Below are 13650 nucleotides of genomic sequence, written 5' to 3'. Positions count from 1 at the left end.
ACACACACACACACACACACACACACACACACACACACACACACACAATTTGTTCTTTCTTCATGGTTTCTATGAAGTTTATTATTAGGTGCACATGAACAGAATAGAAACTGAATTAAGTTAAAAGAAAAATAATAACGCCACTGACATGGGGATGAGGCCTTTTGAGCCATCAATAAGGTTAATAAAAATAGACTGATCAAGTAAAACCCAGCATGCTTTAGAGGTCTGGGATTACTGACATTTTACATAATCATAACACAACACAAAATAACATTTTTTATCTTTAAAATGTTTAGGATTAAGTGTGTATGTGTCCAATTACTTATAAGTGCACTCAACTTCCATTTTGGCGAGTTAGAACTACAGAGTCACGCTGCTGTCCAAAGGGGGAGCTATAATACCTAAACTCAACCGTGCATGAACGCAAGGCTTCCTTCCACCTGTCATGCCGCTCAGCGGTGGAGCCATGCATGGAAACGCATCGGAACCTCAGCGTTCAGAGTGCAAAGATCTCACAGTGCAGTTGTGACTGCGTTTTCTCACCGATGGGAGCTCCAGCTTTGGCCTTCTTGGCCGGTGAATCCTCAACTTTGGCTCTGCTTTCAGAGAAAGAAGCAGTTCTGCTGGATGCTGGGGTCTGCAAATGACACAAAAAAAAAAAAAAAAAAAAAGAGAGATTCATCTTTTATTTTGTTATGCACATTTTTAAAAGTGTGTGCTAATGAGGACAGCTCTGTAGAGAATTGATCTGCTTTAACTGTAAAAACTGGTCCTTGATGAAGCCTGATAAAAGGAGCAGGGTAGCCTCAAACACTGTCAATGTCACCTGCACACAAGTTACACAGGGAGTCTTTCTGTTCTTGATATTTTTATGAAGTATAGCCAGCAGGATTTCAGAGCTTTAAGCTTGAGAGTCATTCAATTCTAAAACAAAAGCTTTAACAACAACATAGGAGCAAATACATGTCTGTTTGTGCATACATGCAGGTCCACACACACACACAAACACACACTTTTCTGAAAGCCTACGCACTACACAGTCTTAATGGATGCCTTGGGGCAGTCGCAGTGAGTCATTGACTGTGATCTCAAGACTATCTGAGTGAGAGCAGTCCACAATGCTCTACGATGCCATTACACAAAAGAGCCATTGGGCTTCTGATAATCTGGTTCACTAAAAAGGACACGACACCAACTGAAACAGAGGCTGTGGCATGCAAGTCCCCTGCTCACTCCATCACCAAACTGCGGAACAGACGATGTAAATTCACTGCACAGTGAGGCTACACAACATTGTGATAGCCTACTGGTCTCTGTGGGGTCAGTGTGTGTCATACCGATGTGCTGCCGCTGGAGTTGAGAAGGAAGTTGGCAGTGTGGGCAGCAGCAGGAGGCTGGTTGGGGATTGGCCGGTGGCCCAGTGCCATGCCAACGATGGCAGTCATGTGAGTTTCTGTGCCAAATACATGGATGGGGATCCCAGTTGTCTTGCCTGAGGAGAGCAGGCACAGGGAAATTAAGTGTGGTGCTTGCAGATTAAAAATGCACTCAAGAAGTGTAAAAAGGAATGTACAACATACCAACTTCTCCCATCACTCGGAGGCCTTCCTGGTAGTTGGGGCCTCCACGGCGGACAAAAATGGTGACCTCGTGCTCCTTCAGTGGCACCTGATAGTCTCGGATGGCTCGAACAATCCCCTAGCAAAGACAAAGGATTAAGCTCAGTGAATATCTTGATGAAGTAATATCAAGGCTACTACATAAACAACAAGCCTGTCATACTGTACCTTAAATGTTGCTGCAACATTCGTGAAGTTTGCAATGCTTCCCCCGATGATCAAAACTTTTCCTGGAGAACGTCATGACAGAAACACAACTTTAGAAGAGAAGAAGACCACTTTGAGTACATACAGAAAGCTCCGTCTGAGCCGTTTTTCCTACCTTCAGGGTGCTTCTCTCTGGTCATCAGAGACAGGATAGTCTTGGCGTAGTCGTAGGTCTGCTGTTCGCTTGGCGCTCCTGAATACTCCCCATAATTGGCCAGCTCGTTGACGCCACCCAGGTCACAGATTGTGTCACTACGAGAGTTTTATACGAGTCACCCACACAGAGAAAAAGGGCAACAACAGCTTTGTGTCCCCTACGCTGGGACAGACGTATCAATACTCTAAATAAAATGAGATGATCAGCAACTTAACTTGAGCGCTGAACTTCAGAATGCACTTGGTTCTGAATTAATACTGAACTGTAAACAGACACAAACACTTTGCACCGAGGGAATAATTAGTTATGGCTGATGTGTCTGCATGTCACGCTTCACACCTCCAACAGACGGGAGTGAGGGAGCTCATTCCTCCAGACTCACTAAAATGCCAAGAATCCAATTTACCAGGCAGCTGAACGGGCAGAGTCTGAGCTGCTGCACCATCGGTCTCACTACTGCAGCACTGGCATACACTGCTAAACCTAATTATGCGTAGTGTAATCAATGTAATGAGGATGAAGTCAGGAGACAATTTCAGCAGCCAGAAGAAAACATCCAAGTGGATTGTTTCAGATACATGGCTAGTTGCAGCCCATTTGTTCAGGCTTTTGGTTTATATGTAGTCCTGATCTGGCACTGTGACTGGGTACCTGTACACCACTGAGGCTCCTCCTCCTGCCACCATGGTCCAGATCCGGCCTCGCGGGTTGAGCAGTGTCAGTTTGAGGCTAGCGCCACTCTTGGCATCAAGGTCGGCAATGTAGGCCTCCTGCAAATGTTTAAGAAAAGGCCAATCAAGACTTGTGAGACACGTTATGTGATTGCTACAGAAGTAGGCAGGGTGTGTGTGTGTGTGTGTGAGGTTGTAGCCGTAATCAGTGCAGGACTTGCACAAGTGCTTCTTCATTTGGCCACAATTAATTTCCTGTGCTTGCATTGATTTTAAAGAGCTATTAATTGGAAATATTGCAGAAATATCAAGAGGATGTGATGTGCCATCAGTGGTTGTTTGTGACAGTCACAGCTGGTGGCTGAGAGTAAAAAAAAAAAAGCTCCCAATCAAAGGCACCCGCTGTCCCTCATCTCCACTCTAGTCTCACAGCAGCCCAATTAGAACAGCCCGTCTGGTGCACAGACAGTCCGTCTCAAGCAAGCTCCAACATGCATCAGCCAGAAATGTAAAATAAAAGTCCTGTATACATATTATTGAGCTCTGTCATGCAGGCGATATAGATTACATTGCTCAAGAGTAAACATGGAGGCTTTTAAAAAGACAATAGAATACCTTTAACAATAGATCTTTTCTGACAAAAGCATCTCATTACAGTACGGGACATGACGTCAACATACTGAGTCTTTATGCACAGGCCCAGACGACCTTTAACAAAGCTCTGTCTCCGTCTCCAGAATGAGTCATGAAGGCTGATTAACAGCTATGTGTTGATACGACCCTTCCTTGTTAATTCACACGGGGCAGCTGGGGCAGGGGCTGCTACAGAGCAGCAGTGGAGAGTTACACCGCCCTTCTTTTGTCTTAATAAAAGGCACTATGTAGATGTCACGGTCATAGTTTAGCCTATTAATATATTGGAAGTAAATCCAAATCATCTACCCTATATTTAGTGATGATCTAATTTGAAATGATTGAGGTAACTCGGGACTGTTTCTTAAAATATAAGATAATTTGCTCAATTTACATCCTACTTAACACTCCAAATAAGCTCTTTGGAGACGAACACCAGCTATTTGATGCTGACCGATTGAAATGTGACACACTGCAAGCTCCGTCTCTCCAGTGCTCCCTCACCTCAGGATACGCCTCCCTGCCGAAGGGTGGAGGGAACTCCACGTCTCCCCACTTGGCCTTGCAGATATAGTCAGCTGTGGCATCGATCTTTGCTGCCATATCCAGCACGTAAACGCCATCTTTTGTGACCACTGAGAAAGAGAAAAGAGGAAAAAAAAAGAGATCTATACTCCAACAAGGTTTACAAACCGCCACCCACTGAGTTTCATTATGTCAGCCTGGGAGGACCATGCCTCAGGCAGAGGTCACCACAACCTTCCTGCTGTCCCTGCAGGAGGTGGAAGGAAAGTGAAGATGAGGAGGAGGAGGAGGAGGAGGTATGAAATCAAAGCAGGGAGAGCCGGGCTCAGCAGCCGTGCTACATCCACATGGAACAGCTGCCAGAAGGCACATACTGGTGCCCAATTATTCTATTATAAATACGGGCTGCATTCATCAAACAGGAAGTGCTTGAATTATTTAATGTTTTCCTCCCTCAGTGCTAAAAATGTGCAAGAATAAACTTCTGCCTCTTGGCTTTAAGAAGATGTTTGTTATGCATTGATGTTTTCATCTCCAATTTCCTTTTGATGTACCCTTTGCATCATTTCATAATCTGATAACATACATACACATACACATATATATATACACATACACACATACACATATACATACATACATACATAGATATATATATATATATATATATATACACACACACATACACACATATAGTATATACATACAATCATGATTGCTTGTTCAGACACAGCACATCGATTGTATTTGAGAAAAAACAACCTACCCAGCGGATTGATCTCCAGGTATGTGAAGAACAGGTCCTCGTACAGGTTGAAGAGCCCGACAATGAAGCTGGCCAGGACCCTGCAGAGGGACGACATTCAACTCATTAAACTCTGCAGCGCCACAGCTGGCTGAGGATGTCCGGTTAATCATGTTGTAATGTTAAAAAGGAGTTATAGTCACGATACAGTGGAAATAATTAGTGGAAAAACTGACAGACAGGAAATGTATCTGCAGCTATTTTGATAATGAACGACTCATTTCAATCACCTTTTAAGCAAAAGTGCAAACAGTCGCTGGTATCAGCTTATTAAATGAGTTTATTCTGCTTCTCTCTGGCTTACATTATTGCAAATTGACTATGTTTGAGGTTTGGGCTGTTGTTCAGACAAAACAAGCAATTTCAAGTAGTCATCTTGGAGATAAAACAATTGACGAATCCAGAAAATCATTTGTAGGTTTTTTGACAGTGAAAATAATCAGTTGCAGCCATAAAAGTGTAGGATCACTGTAACTTAAAAAAAAAGAAAAAAAAACACCATAAAATCATTATCTGAATACACAAACAGCCGTTTGATAATCTCCTTGACTTGCTGAATATTCACAGCATTGCAATGCAAAACTCTTAATAAGGCATGTACTGGTTTTACAGTTTGCTTTGGAGTTAATCATATTTAATCATTTTAAGTAAAAGGTAATTCATTCTTAATTCTGTAATACTGGGCGATGCAATAAAATGTCCCCGTACAACCTATGCCTGGTGATTTAAAAACAAAGCATGATCATTATACATTAACATATAATTATATTACATTCATATCATATTATATCCACGTAATTCAAACCGTGACAAACTACAGGCAATATCCCTGACGGGTTGTTAAGGCTGAGCTGGACAGGAAACAGTCCACCTGTAAATTAGCTGCTGTAGAGAAGGAAAAATCTAATTTGCCTCCTCCGTCACATGTCAAAACAGAGCAGTAAGGAGTGGGGGGTTGCTTGAGGAGGAGGAGGGGGAGGCTGTGTTTAGCTCTCCTGCCTGTCAGTTGTGCAGGCAGCTCGCAGCCTTTGTAACCACGTCAGCCTGTTGTCAGGACTCCGACTGGCCTGTGGGGGGAAAACTGTGACCGAATCCCCGAGTGACTCAGCTTCCCACGTCTGCTTCTGATGGGAGGGCAAGAAAAGTGTCCGAGTGCTGCTTTTGTTTTTAATCCAGAGTGTGAAGAGAAGAGTGCATGGGGCGAGGAGGTGAGCTGGGGTTGGCAGAGGGAATTCAATGTCTGCCAAGACGGTGAGTCTGGCCAGTATACGATGTCACAAGAGGACGTCTGAGAGATGGAGAGGAGGGGCTGGGCCACGGTATCGTAAACGGACGTGCTCTGAATGTCACTGTAGGGTAAAATAACACTGGGGGTGGAGGCTGATCGAAGAAAGGAGAGTTTGTCATTTGTCTAATGGACCTCCTCCTCCTCCTCCTCCGACCCTTTTGTTTTCCTCTTTCGGTTTAATTACATAATGGAAAATGCTCCCCGTTTTGGGTCTTTTTTTAGTAGTTTGGAGTAAAGCTATGTAAATACGTTGGTAGTTAAGTATATCTGAACATCTTTAAGATTGCTTTTGTTTTTAGAGCACAGAGTCACTGCTTTAGAATAAAATACCTTTTTTTTTTGTCATTTGAATATATGTGTGACATGGAAATCATCGATCTCCTCTAAAGGGTTGGCGCACATATAGGAGCTTTGACAATTAACTGCCGACAATAAACACAAACATGTTATAAGACCGGACTTCAGCACGAGCATCGATGTCAATAAAAGCCAAATATGCACAATAATAGAAACTAAAACGCTAATTCTATTAAATATTAAGCCTGTGAAATGATATTTTAGCTGGGGATGTTATCACGAAGCTCTTGGTTTAATTATATAGTTTGATGTCATAAAGTCTTTATTTCTTTTAAAGTGGTAAACTTTACCACAGGATGCAAACACAAACGCACAGTGTAAGCTCCAGGCTATTGTATGGCTTTAGATTCTCCATATACTATATTGTCGTCTGCCGGCATTAAGTTTTGCATGTGCACCATAAAGACTTCCATGTAACTCACACTTTCTTGTCATTGGGGACGTGAGTCAGCAGCTCCTTCTTCACAGAGTCTTCACTGATCTTTTCATCCACCCCGATTAGCAGCTTCTTCGCCTTGGCATCCACATCTCCCACATCCACCCCCCCCTCGTGGTGAAACAGCACGTAGTCGCCCTCGCGGGCGGCGTAGATGCACACGTAGAACTCCTCCTCCTGAACAACGGGCCGGGAAAATGACGCAGACGTCGGTTAGTAAATGTTTCTGCAACAGCCATTTTAGTGTCCACTGGTAGTAGTGATGACGTGTAAATAAGGCACGTAAGAACTGAGCTGGGAGATGTGTAACGAGAGCTTTACCTGCTTATGGGCGACAAAAGGCTCGATGAGGAAGTTCTTGAGTATGCCCTTGGCTTTTCCCACCTGAGGATCATCAACAAAGTAATCATAAGAAGATGAAATGCTGAGTAGATAAAGAAACCGTAAGAAGAAAACCACATTTGGGTTTAAAAACGATAGTGTCTGACTAGTGATTAGATTGTGGGTGTTTCCATATTGATGCATCAGTCCTCTTCCTGGACTGGTGGGTGGAGGCGACAAATGGTACATTAAATCTAAATGATAAAATAAGTTAATTGACATTTTAAGAGAAAAAAGGAGACAGGTTGAGAAGGAGGAAGAAAATGTCATGCATTACTCAGGAAAAGCCCCGCTAACACAGCCCCAGCTCATTTGGTGGGGCTGTCATCGGTCCTCCGTTAAAGGCCAACGGGCATGAAGTAACCAGGGACCGGCTGAGAGCAGCCAGCCGGAGAGAACAGGACAAAAAAATAAAAAGAGGGCGGAGAGAGAGTTGCCATTTTGAAGTGTGCTGAGCAGAGGTCGAAAAAAGTCTGAAAAATAACAAAAAAAACACAAGCGGCTCAGGCCAATTCAGATAAATGAACTGACCTCTATTACCGTCTTACAGAGGAAAAAAGAAAGAAAAGAAAAAGCCCTTCATGTTGTGAATGCACTTTGGGTATGAATGGTTCAATTTAACCACACATGGACAGAAAGGGAGTGAAAGGGATGTGTTAAAGTGACTCTATTAAATAAAACATATCAAGTCTATTTTAATGCACCCTTCTTATTCGAACTTGAAGTCAACTTTTTCACAAAATACATCTGATAAGTAAACATCTGCTTTACTCTAACTCTATATATACACTCTTAAGAGTAGAATACAGATAACATACAAGCGGAAACACAGCTGTGGCTTCATTTATTTAGATTTACCGCCACCAGCAGCAGCTGACAGTTTCATCTCATCTGTGAAGAGATGCATCTACGCAATCTCAGTGCTGCAACATACGCGGACGCTCGATATGCTTCATGAGCCATCCGAGTCCCTCCATAACCGAAGCTCCCTGCTTTATGAGGCGACGCAGCGTCCCAGAGGCACAGCGAGGGATCTGTTGTGCTGTGGTTATATGCTGACTGGATAGATGGACTGACTGGTTTATTCAGCAGCGCTTCAGCTAAACTGGACTGATTTACTGCCGGTGGATTGATACTGAACCTCTTAGTGATCTGGGCTGTTTAAGACAACAGGCAAAACACAGAAAAAGCAAAGTAAAGGGGGTGAAGGAAAGGGCAACAGGAGGAGTGTCTGAATAAAGCTCTGGGATTAATATTGATTGAAGGAGTGTTCAGCGAAGTGCACGCTCTCAAACACAGCAGAAGGTGGATGACGTACCGTCGTCTCTCTCAGGAGGCGGGACTTCAGCCACTCTCTGACGCCGCTCAGGTCCAGGTTGACGCCGACCAGGCCCAGCTTCCCTCGCCTCTTGATCAGCTGGTCGGGCTTCACCACCAGCCTCTGCAGGGGGAAGATGAATGATGGGAGATTTGAGCAAGATAATTACATTCACCTTGAACTAAAAGGCATCAAACTGACATTTTATTTTTTAAAGCTAATGTAGAGAGGGTTGCAGAAACATTTTTATGGTTATGTATTTCAGGTAGATGAATAAAAATATATTTAAGGGAGTAAATCTGGACAAAACAATGCTATTTTTTTAGACACGATTTCTATAGCGGCTCTGTTGCATTCACATCTCTACTGAATATTTATTTGTTGAAAGCAACAAGCTGCACATAAATGGTAATAAATTCAAAACGTTAAAATGTCAAATTTCGTTGAAGACATTTCACAACGACAGATCGCTACTCTTGATTAGTTTTCTTTAGATTCAATAGAGCTGAAATGATGATTAGTACATTTATTTAAAAAAAAAAAAAAATCAACACAATTATCTTCAGCAATGTGGAATATCAAATAATCACTTCAGTAATTATTTAAGATACAAAATAATTAGGTGCAACTTATCAAATGTAACCATAACCCAAATGTAGTTTTCTATTATATTATACGGAGTGTTTTCGGGGATTTGTGTTCCATGATTAAAATTGAAAATGACACAAAACAACTTAATACTGTTCATCTTAACTTCCAACATGTGACAGCAGGTGTTTAGTTATCATTCAGAGGTATCTGGGATCAGCAAATCCCACATTCACAAACTATTCTATCACCTGGAAGTTGAGGTGAACGTTACTCAAGTAGGAACTTCTCACGCAAATGCAAACCAACACCCAACACCCCCCCCCCACCGACTGAGCCTGACTCCTCTCACTGGCAAGACAGATGAAGAGAATAACTTATGACAGTGGACCCATTAGTATCTGGGTGCTCGCCAGGGAGCAAAGAAAGAGGGTCGCGAGGGTGAAAGTTAATGCAATTTCCTAATCAATTCTACTGCACATATCTCCATGCATCTGCCCTCCACATCCTTGTAGATAAATAAAACCTTCAGCAGGGAGGGAGACACAGGGGGAGAATGTCATCTCATCCTGCGAGATGAGTCACGGCGTAATTCAATTAACTTATATTACGGCCCATCTATCTGCCAGTGCTCCGCTATGAAGAACAGCGAGAGTCGATCTGAAAGCAAGGCCACGCAACCGTCCTGCAACCTGGAGAGCCGCTTGTGCCAAGAAACCGTTCCCGAGCTTGAACCCCCCCCCCTGACCTACCCGTCGACAGAGCGAGAGACAATTTCTGTTCCACCAACTGAGAATGGAATGAGATGCGATGTTCTCTTCTGCATCCTCGTTCCATTTCCTCAGAGCTGCTGGATCGCTCTGCTGTCTGAGACGTCAGCTAACAAGCGCCAAGAGAGCACTCTGCTGCCAGCCTAAGTGATTGTCTCCATAAAGAGGAGATCATTTCCCACAGCCTTATGGACGACTGTGCTTTAGGCATTCATGGGCTATACATTTGGGATAATAACGCAAACTCGCTGTTCATTTAGCTTCAGAAAATCTTACGTCTGAATCCGTGTTTTATTTTTCTCACAGCTGGATCTTCTGCCTCACCTCTGTGAGCAGCCATGGGTGCTCTTTCGCCAGTCGGTCAAAGTCGGTCTCGGCCGTCACGTTGGCATACTGGAATCTGTTCTGGACAGCTGCCGATGTGCAGATGTGCTTGTAGAGCAACTCCTTGCCCGTCTGCTCAGAGATGGCTTTGGCCGACATGACTGCTTTGGGGTAGACTGGCCAGAGAGGACGAGAAGAGAGGCAGACACAGAGATGTTGAGAGGGGGATGAATACAGAAAAGCAGACGTAAACGGTGGACAGAGACATGAGCACGAGAGTTTAGAGGCCTTTTTTTTTTTTTTTTTTACTGCTTTCTGAATTCATCCACGATCTCCTTTATGAGTGAGGGGGAAACAAAAACAACATGTCCGACATCCTCTGCTATCAGAACAGTCAAGAAATGGTCTCGTAAACCAGGTTACTTAGACAGCATCCTGATTTGTATTTTCAATTAATTGTATTGACATAATGAAATTTAACTGCACAGAATTAAGAGGCTAGAAAATCTGATTACAGATTCAGGCCTTCTGTCAGATTACTGAGTACAGCATGACACAGACAGCGAAGCCAGTGCAGCTAAATACAACACGATTAGCCTCGCTTTGTTTGACCTGCACACTAATGAGGTAATGTGCACTTATTTGCCAAACAATCAGGTTCCACTCTGCACGATCAAGTGTGCAGAGTGTAGTAACTGGACTCTCTCCACCGTCCTGCAACTGCAGCAGTAATCTAGTGACAGTTAACAATTATTAACAGAGCCCGGAAGCAGCAGAGAAAGACATTTGTTTTTCGGTTCTATGAACTTCTGAGTATCAGAATGTGCCGGAAGTAAAGTTAAACTCAAGTACTTTATTATAGCGTCCATACATTTTAATTACAAAAGAGCGGAGTTATGACCTTTACACTCTTGGCCACAAGCTTCACTCGATGAGGTCATCTCCAACAGGACCAACACACACACAGCAGGACGTCAGGGTTTGTCTTTAAAACCAGCGTTACTCTATTATATTCTCTCTTACCTTAGCTACACCTGGCATTAGTACGAGACTAAAGCCATTTAAAAAGGTGAATTCCACCATCCAGACGAGAACTCTCATATAAATCAAAATGTGATAGAAAATCTTGAAAGACATTATCTGTCTTTTTACTGGACAGCGGTTCCTTTGTCTTTTTAGAGGAGACGCATAAGACGCAACATGGAATCATTTTTCTTCAATGATTGGACCAAGATCAGAAAAAAACTGGGAAATTAACTACGCTGTAATTTAGATTTGCATCACTTACAATCACATGGTGTACCCTGACGTTGGACATTTTCACATTAAACTCCATCCTGAAATCTGAGCAGCTTGTTGTTGCTTTCCGATCAGCGAGAATATATTGTACATCTTGCAGAAACGCAGCTTTTGACCTGACCTAAAAAAAATTTAAAAAAAGAGTATATTTGATCAAATTTTTTGATTTTAGGCTAATTGAATGCAAACGTGTTCTGTTGTGATTATTGATGCAACAGCTACTGTCACACACACACACACACACACACACACACACACACACACGCACACACTGGACCAACTGCAACTCCAACTATTCTCACTGCTTCTACCTCAAATCAAACGTGCATCACTATTGAGAAACATGGCTTATTGAAGCTAAAACACACAGAGGGGGTATTACTGATTACCGTCTCTCCTGAATCAGAGTCACTGTCTGTGGATCATGCAACCCTCTGCGGGATGTTGCATTTGTTTCTTGTCCGTGGTTCATTAAGCTAAAAGCCCTGATGTCGGCTCAAACAGGACTCCTGCTCCACACTCCGGCCCTGGCAGCCGTTTCTTAAATGGATTAATGGGACTGTCATTCTCCTTATTGATCATCGTTCCTGTCCTGAGTCACCACCGCGCTGCGTCCATTTATCCAAAAAGCGCATGCAGGTTCCATACATCATCTACTTTCTCTGTGAAACTGAAGTGTCAGAGGTATTAAATATCAGTGCGTCACATCAGCAGCAACACTGATTCAGATGACGCACAATAAGATCTAAAAAAGAGGCGATGATGGATGACTGGAGGAGGAGGAGGCACAGATCTGGACCAGTGGAACTAAATCAGACAGACAGTGAGGTAAAAAAGATGAAAGTGTGTGCTTCATATTCACTTATAACGTACTGACGTATACAACAAACCCTGCCTGGCTTTGCAAAGTTCATAGATCAAACAGAGATCCACTGATGCCCGAGATAAATTACTCAGCAGACCGCTTCATTCATTTATAAACCAGCCAGACAGCTATGTTTTGGCAGATGTCCAACATTCCAAGAAAACTTTCAGTGATTATAACTCTAACTTCTTGATAAGCATGATGTGGCAGGTTTACCGTGGGTTGACAGAGCAGGTCAACTTTTTTTTTTTGTAAATCAGAGATAGAGACAGAGTTAGGGGAAGAAAGCAAAAAAAAAAGTAAATGCATATTTAAATACAATATTTAATTTACCTTGTGTATTTTCTTCCTTTGACGGTTCTTGAAGTATGTTGCGGATGCAAATGTGAATTTTTCTCGCAAATTCTTGCTTCCCTCTTGCCGTCTGTGGATATCAGAGGTGCCGAGGAGCAGAGCTTCCTGGGAGTTTTGTCTCCATCGCCGATCTGCCGATAGGCTAGGCTGATGTTTCCTCGCTTCTGATTGGTTCATTCCACACCATGCTCTATTGCTGCCTTCAGGGACACTGGGAAATATTGAAACCACGCGATGGGAGGCACACGAACAGATCAAGTAATTCAAACGGGCAAACAAGCAGTGATAGAGGCACCATCCAGCTCCTTTACTGAAGTACTAATACATGTACTGCATTAAAAATCTAACTCAAGTAATTGTATGTTGAACTGAATTTTTTTATTACAAAAAACATTTTTTCTATATTATATTCATAAATAAATCCAATTTAAATATTAGCGTGCTAAGAGGAAATATCAACATGTGGGACTTTTTATTATTATGAGAGTTTCAGGAATTATTGTTTGCTTCAAAATTAAACAATTACATGCCTAGTGTACATTTTCTCCACCTAATTTCGCCACTGGAAGATACAGTTTCGCACTGGTGGAGAGTAGGTTCTACTCACTTACTTACGTACAGGGTCTAAACATTTTTTCCACCACGGGATTTTTCTAAATATATTAGATCAAACGCACTCTAGTTTTCCACAAACTTCATTGGACAAAACAAAAAAAAAGAAATTCCGGGGAGTACTTGAAGGCACCAATAGTGTCCTCTCAAAGCGCAAGCGCTCTTTCACCCACGCACCACTCGTGAAGAAAAAAGGGCCGATGTTGATTGGTTGACATCATTCTTTATCTACACAGCCATCACGTCATCTTGCACATCAAGTCTGACACGCACCATCCCGCACCGTGAGGATAACATTGTGAATGTAGAACAGCTCATGGCCTTTAACCTGTCCTTGACCTAAACAAATAGTTTAGTTTCAAGGATGCTGTGGAGTAAACGTGTCAGTTGCCTTTTTAGTCGTTTGTGGAAAAACTCAGCACTAGTACAAATAATTTG

General features: G+C 42.7%; 1 protein-coding gene across 1 annotated transcript in view; it reads right to left on the bottom strand.

Moving 5' to 3' along the window:
- The window catches only part of aclya (ATP citrate lyase a), a 16757-nt gene extending 4061 nt beyond the window's left edge, over positions 1-12696 (bottom strand). Inside the window, exons 1-13 of the mRNA XM_031867900.1 lie at positions 12580-12696; positions 10083-10258; positions 8401-8523; positions 7023-7085; positions 6688-6878; positions 4582-4661; positions 3795-3925; positions 2638-2756; positions 1945-2081; positions 1791-1852; positions 1584-1701; positions 1341-1495; positions 547-640 (exon numbers count right to left, since the gene is read on the bottom strand). Coding sequence (XP_031723760.1) covers positions 547-640; positions 1341-1495; positions 1584-1701; positions 1791-1852; positions 1945-2081; positions 2638-2756; positions 3795-3925; positions 4582-4661; positions 6688-6878; positions 7023-7085; positions 8401-8523; positions 10083-10241 — 1432 coding nt within the window. The 5' untranslated portion in view covers positions 10242-10258; positions 12580-12696. The remainder of the gene's footprint in view (positions 1-546; positions 641-1340; positions 1496-1583; positions 1702-1790; positions 1853-1944; positions 2082-2637; positions 2757-3794; positions 3926-4581; positions 4662-6687; positions 6879-7022; positions 7086-8400; positions 8524-10082; positions 10259-12579) is intronic.
- Positions 12697-13650: the final 954 nt, after the last annotated feature.

Source organism: Anarrhichthys ocellatus, unplaced genomic scaffold (assembly GCF_004355925.1).
Source record: "Anarrhichthys ocellatus isolate YVR2014 unplaced genomic scaffold, GSC_Weel_1.0 scaffold40, whole genome shotgun sequence".
NCBI lineage: Eukaryota > Metazoa > Chordata > Actinopteri > Perciformes > Anarhichadidae > Anarrhichthys > Anarrhichthys ocellatus.
This window is presented reverse-complemented; position numbering and strand designations above follow the sequence as displayed.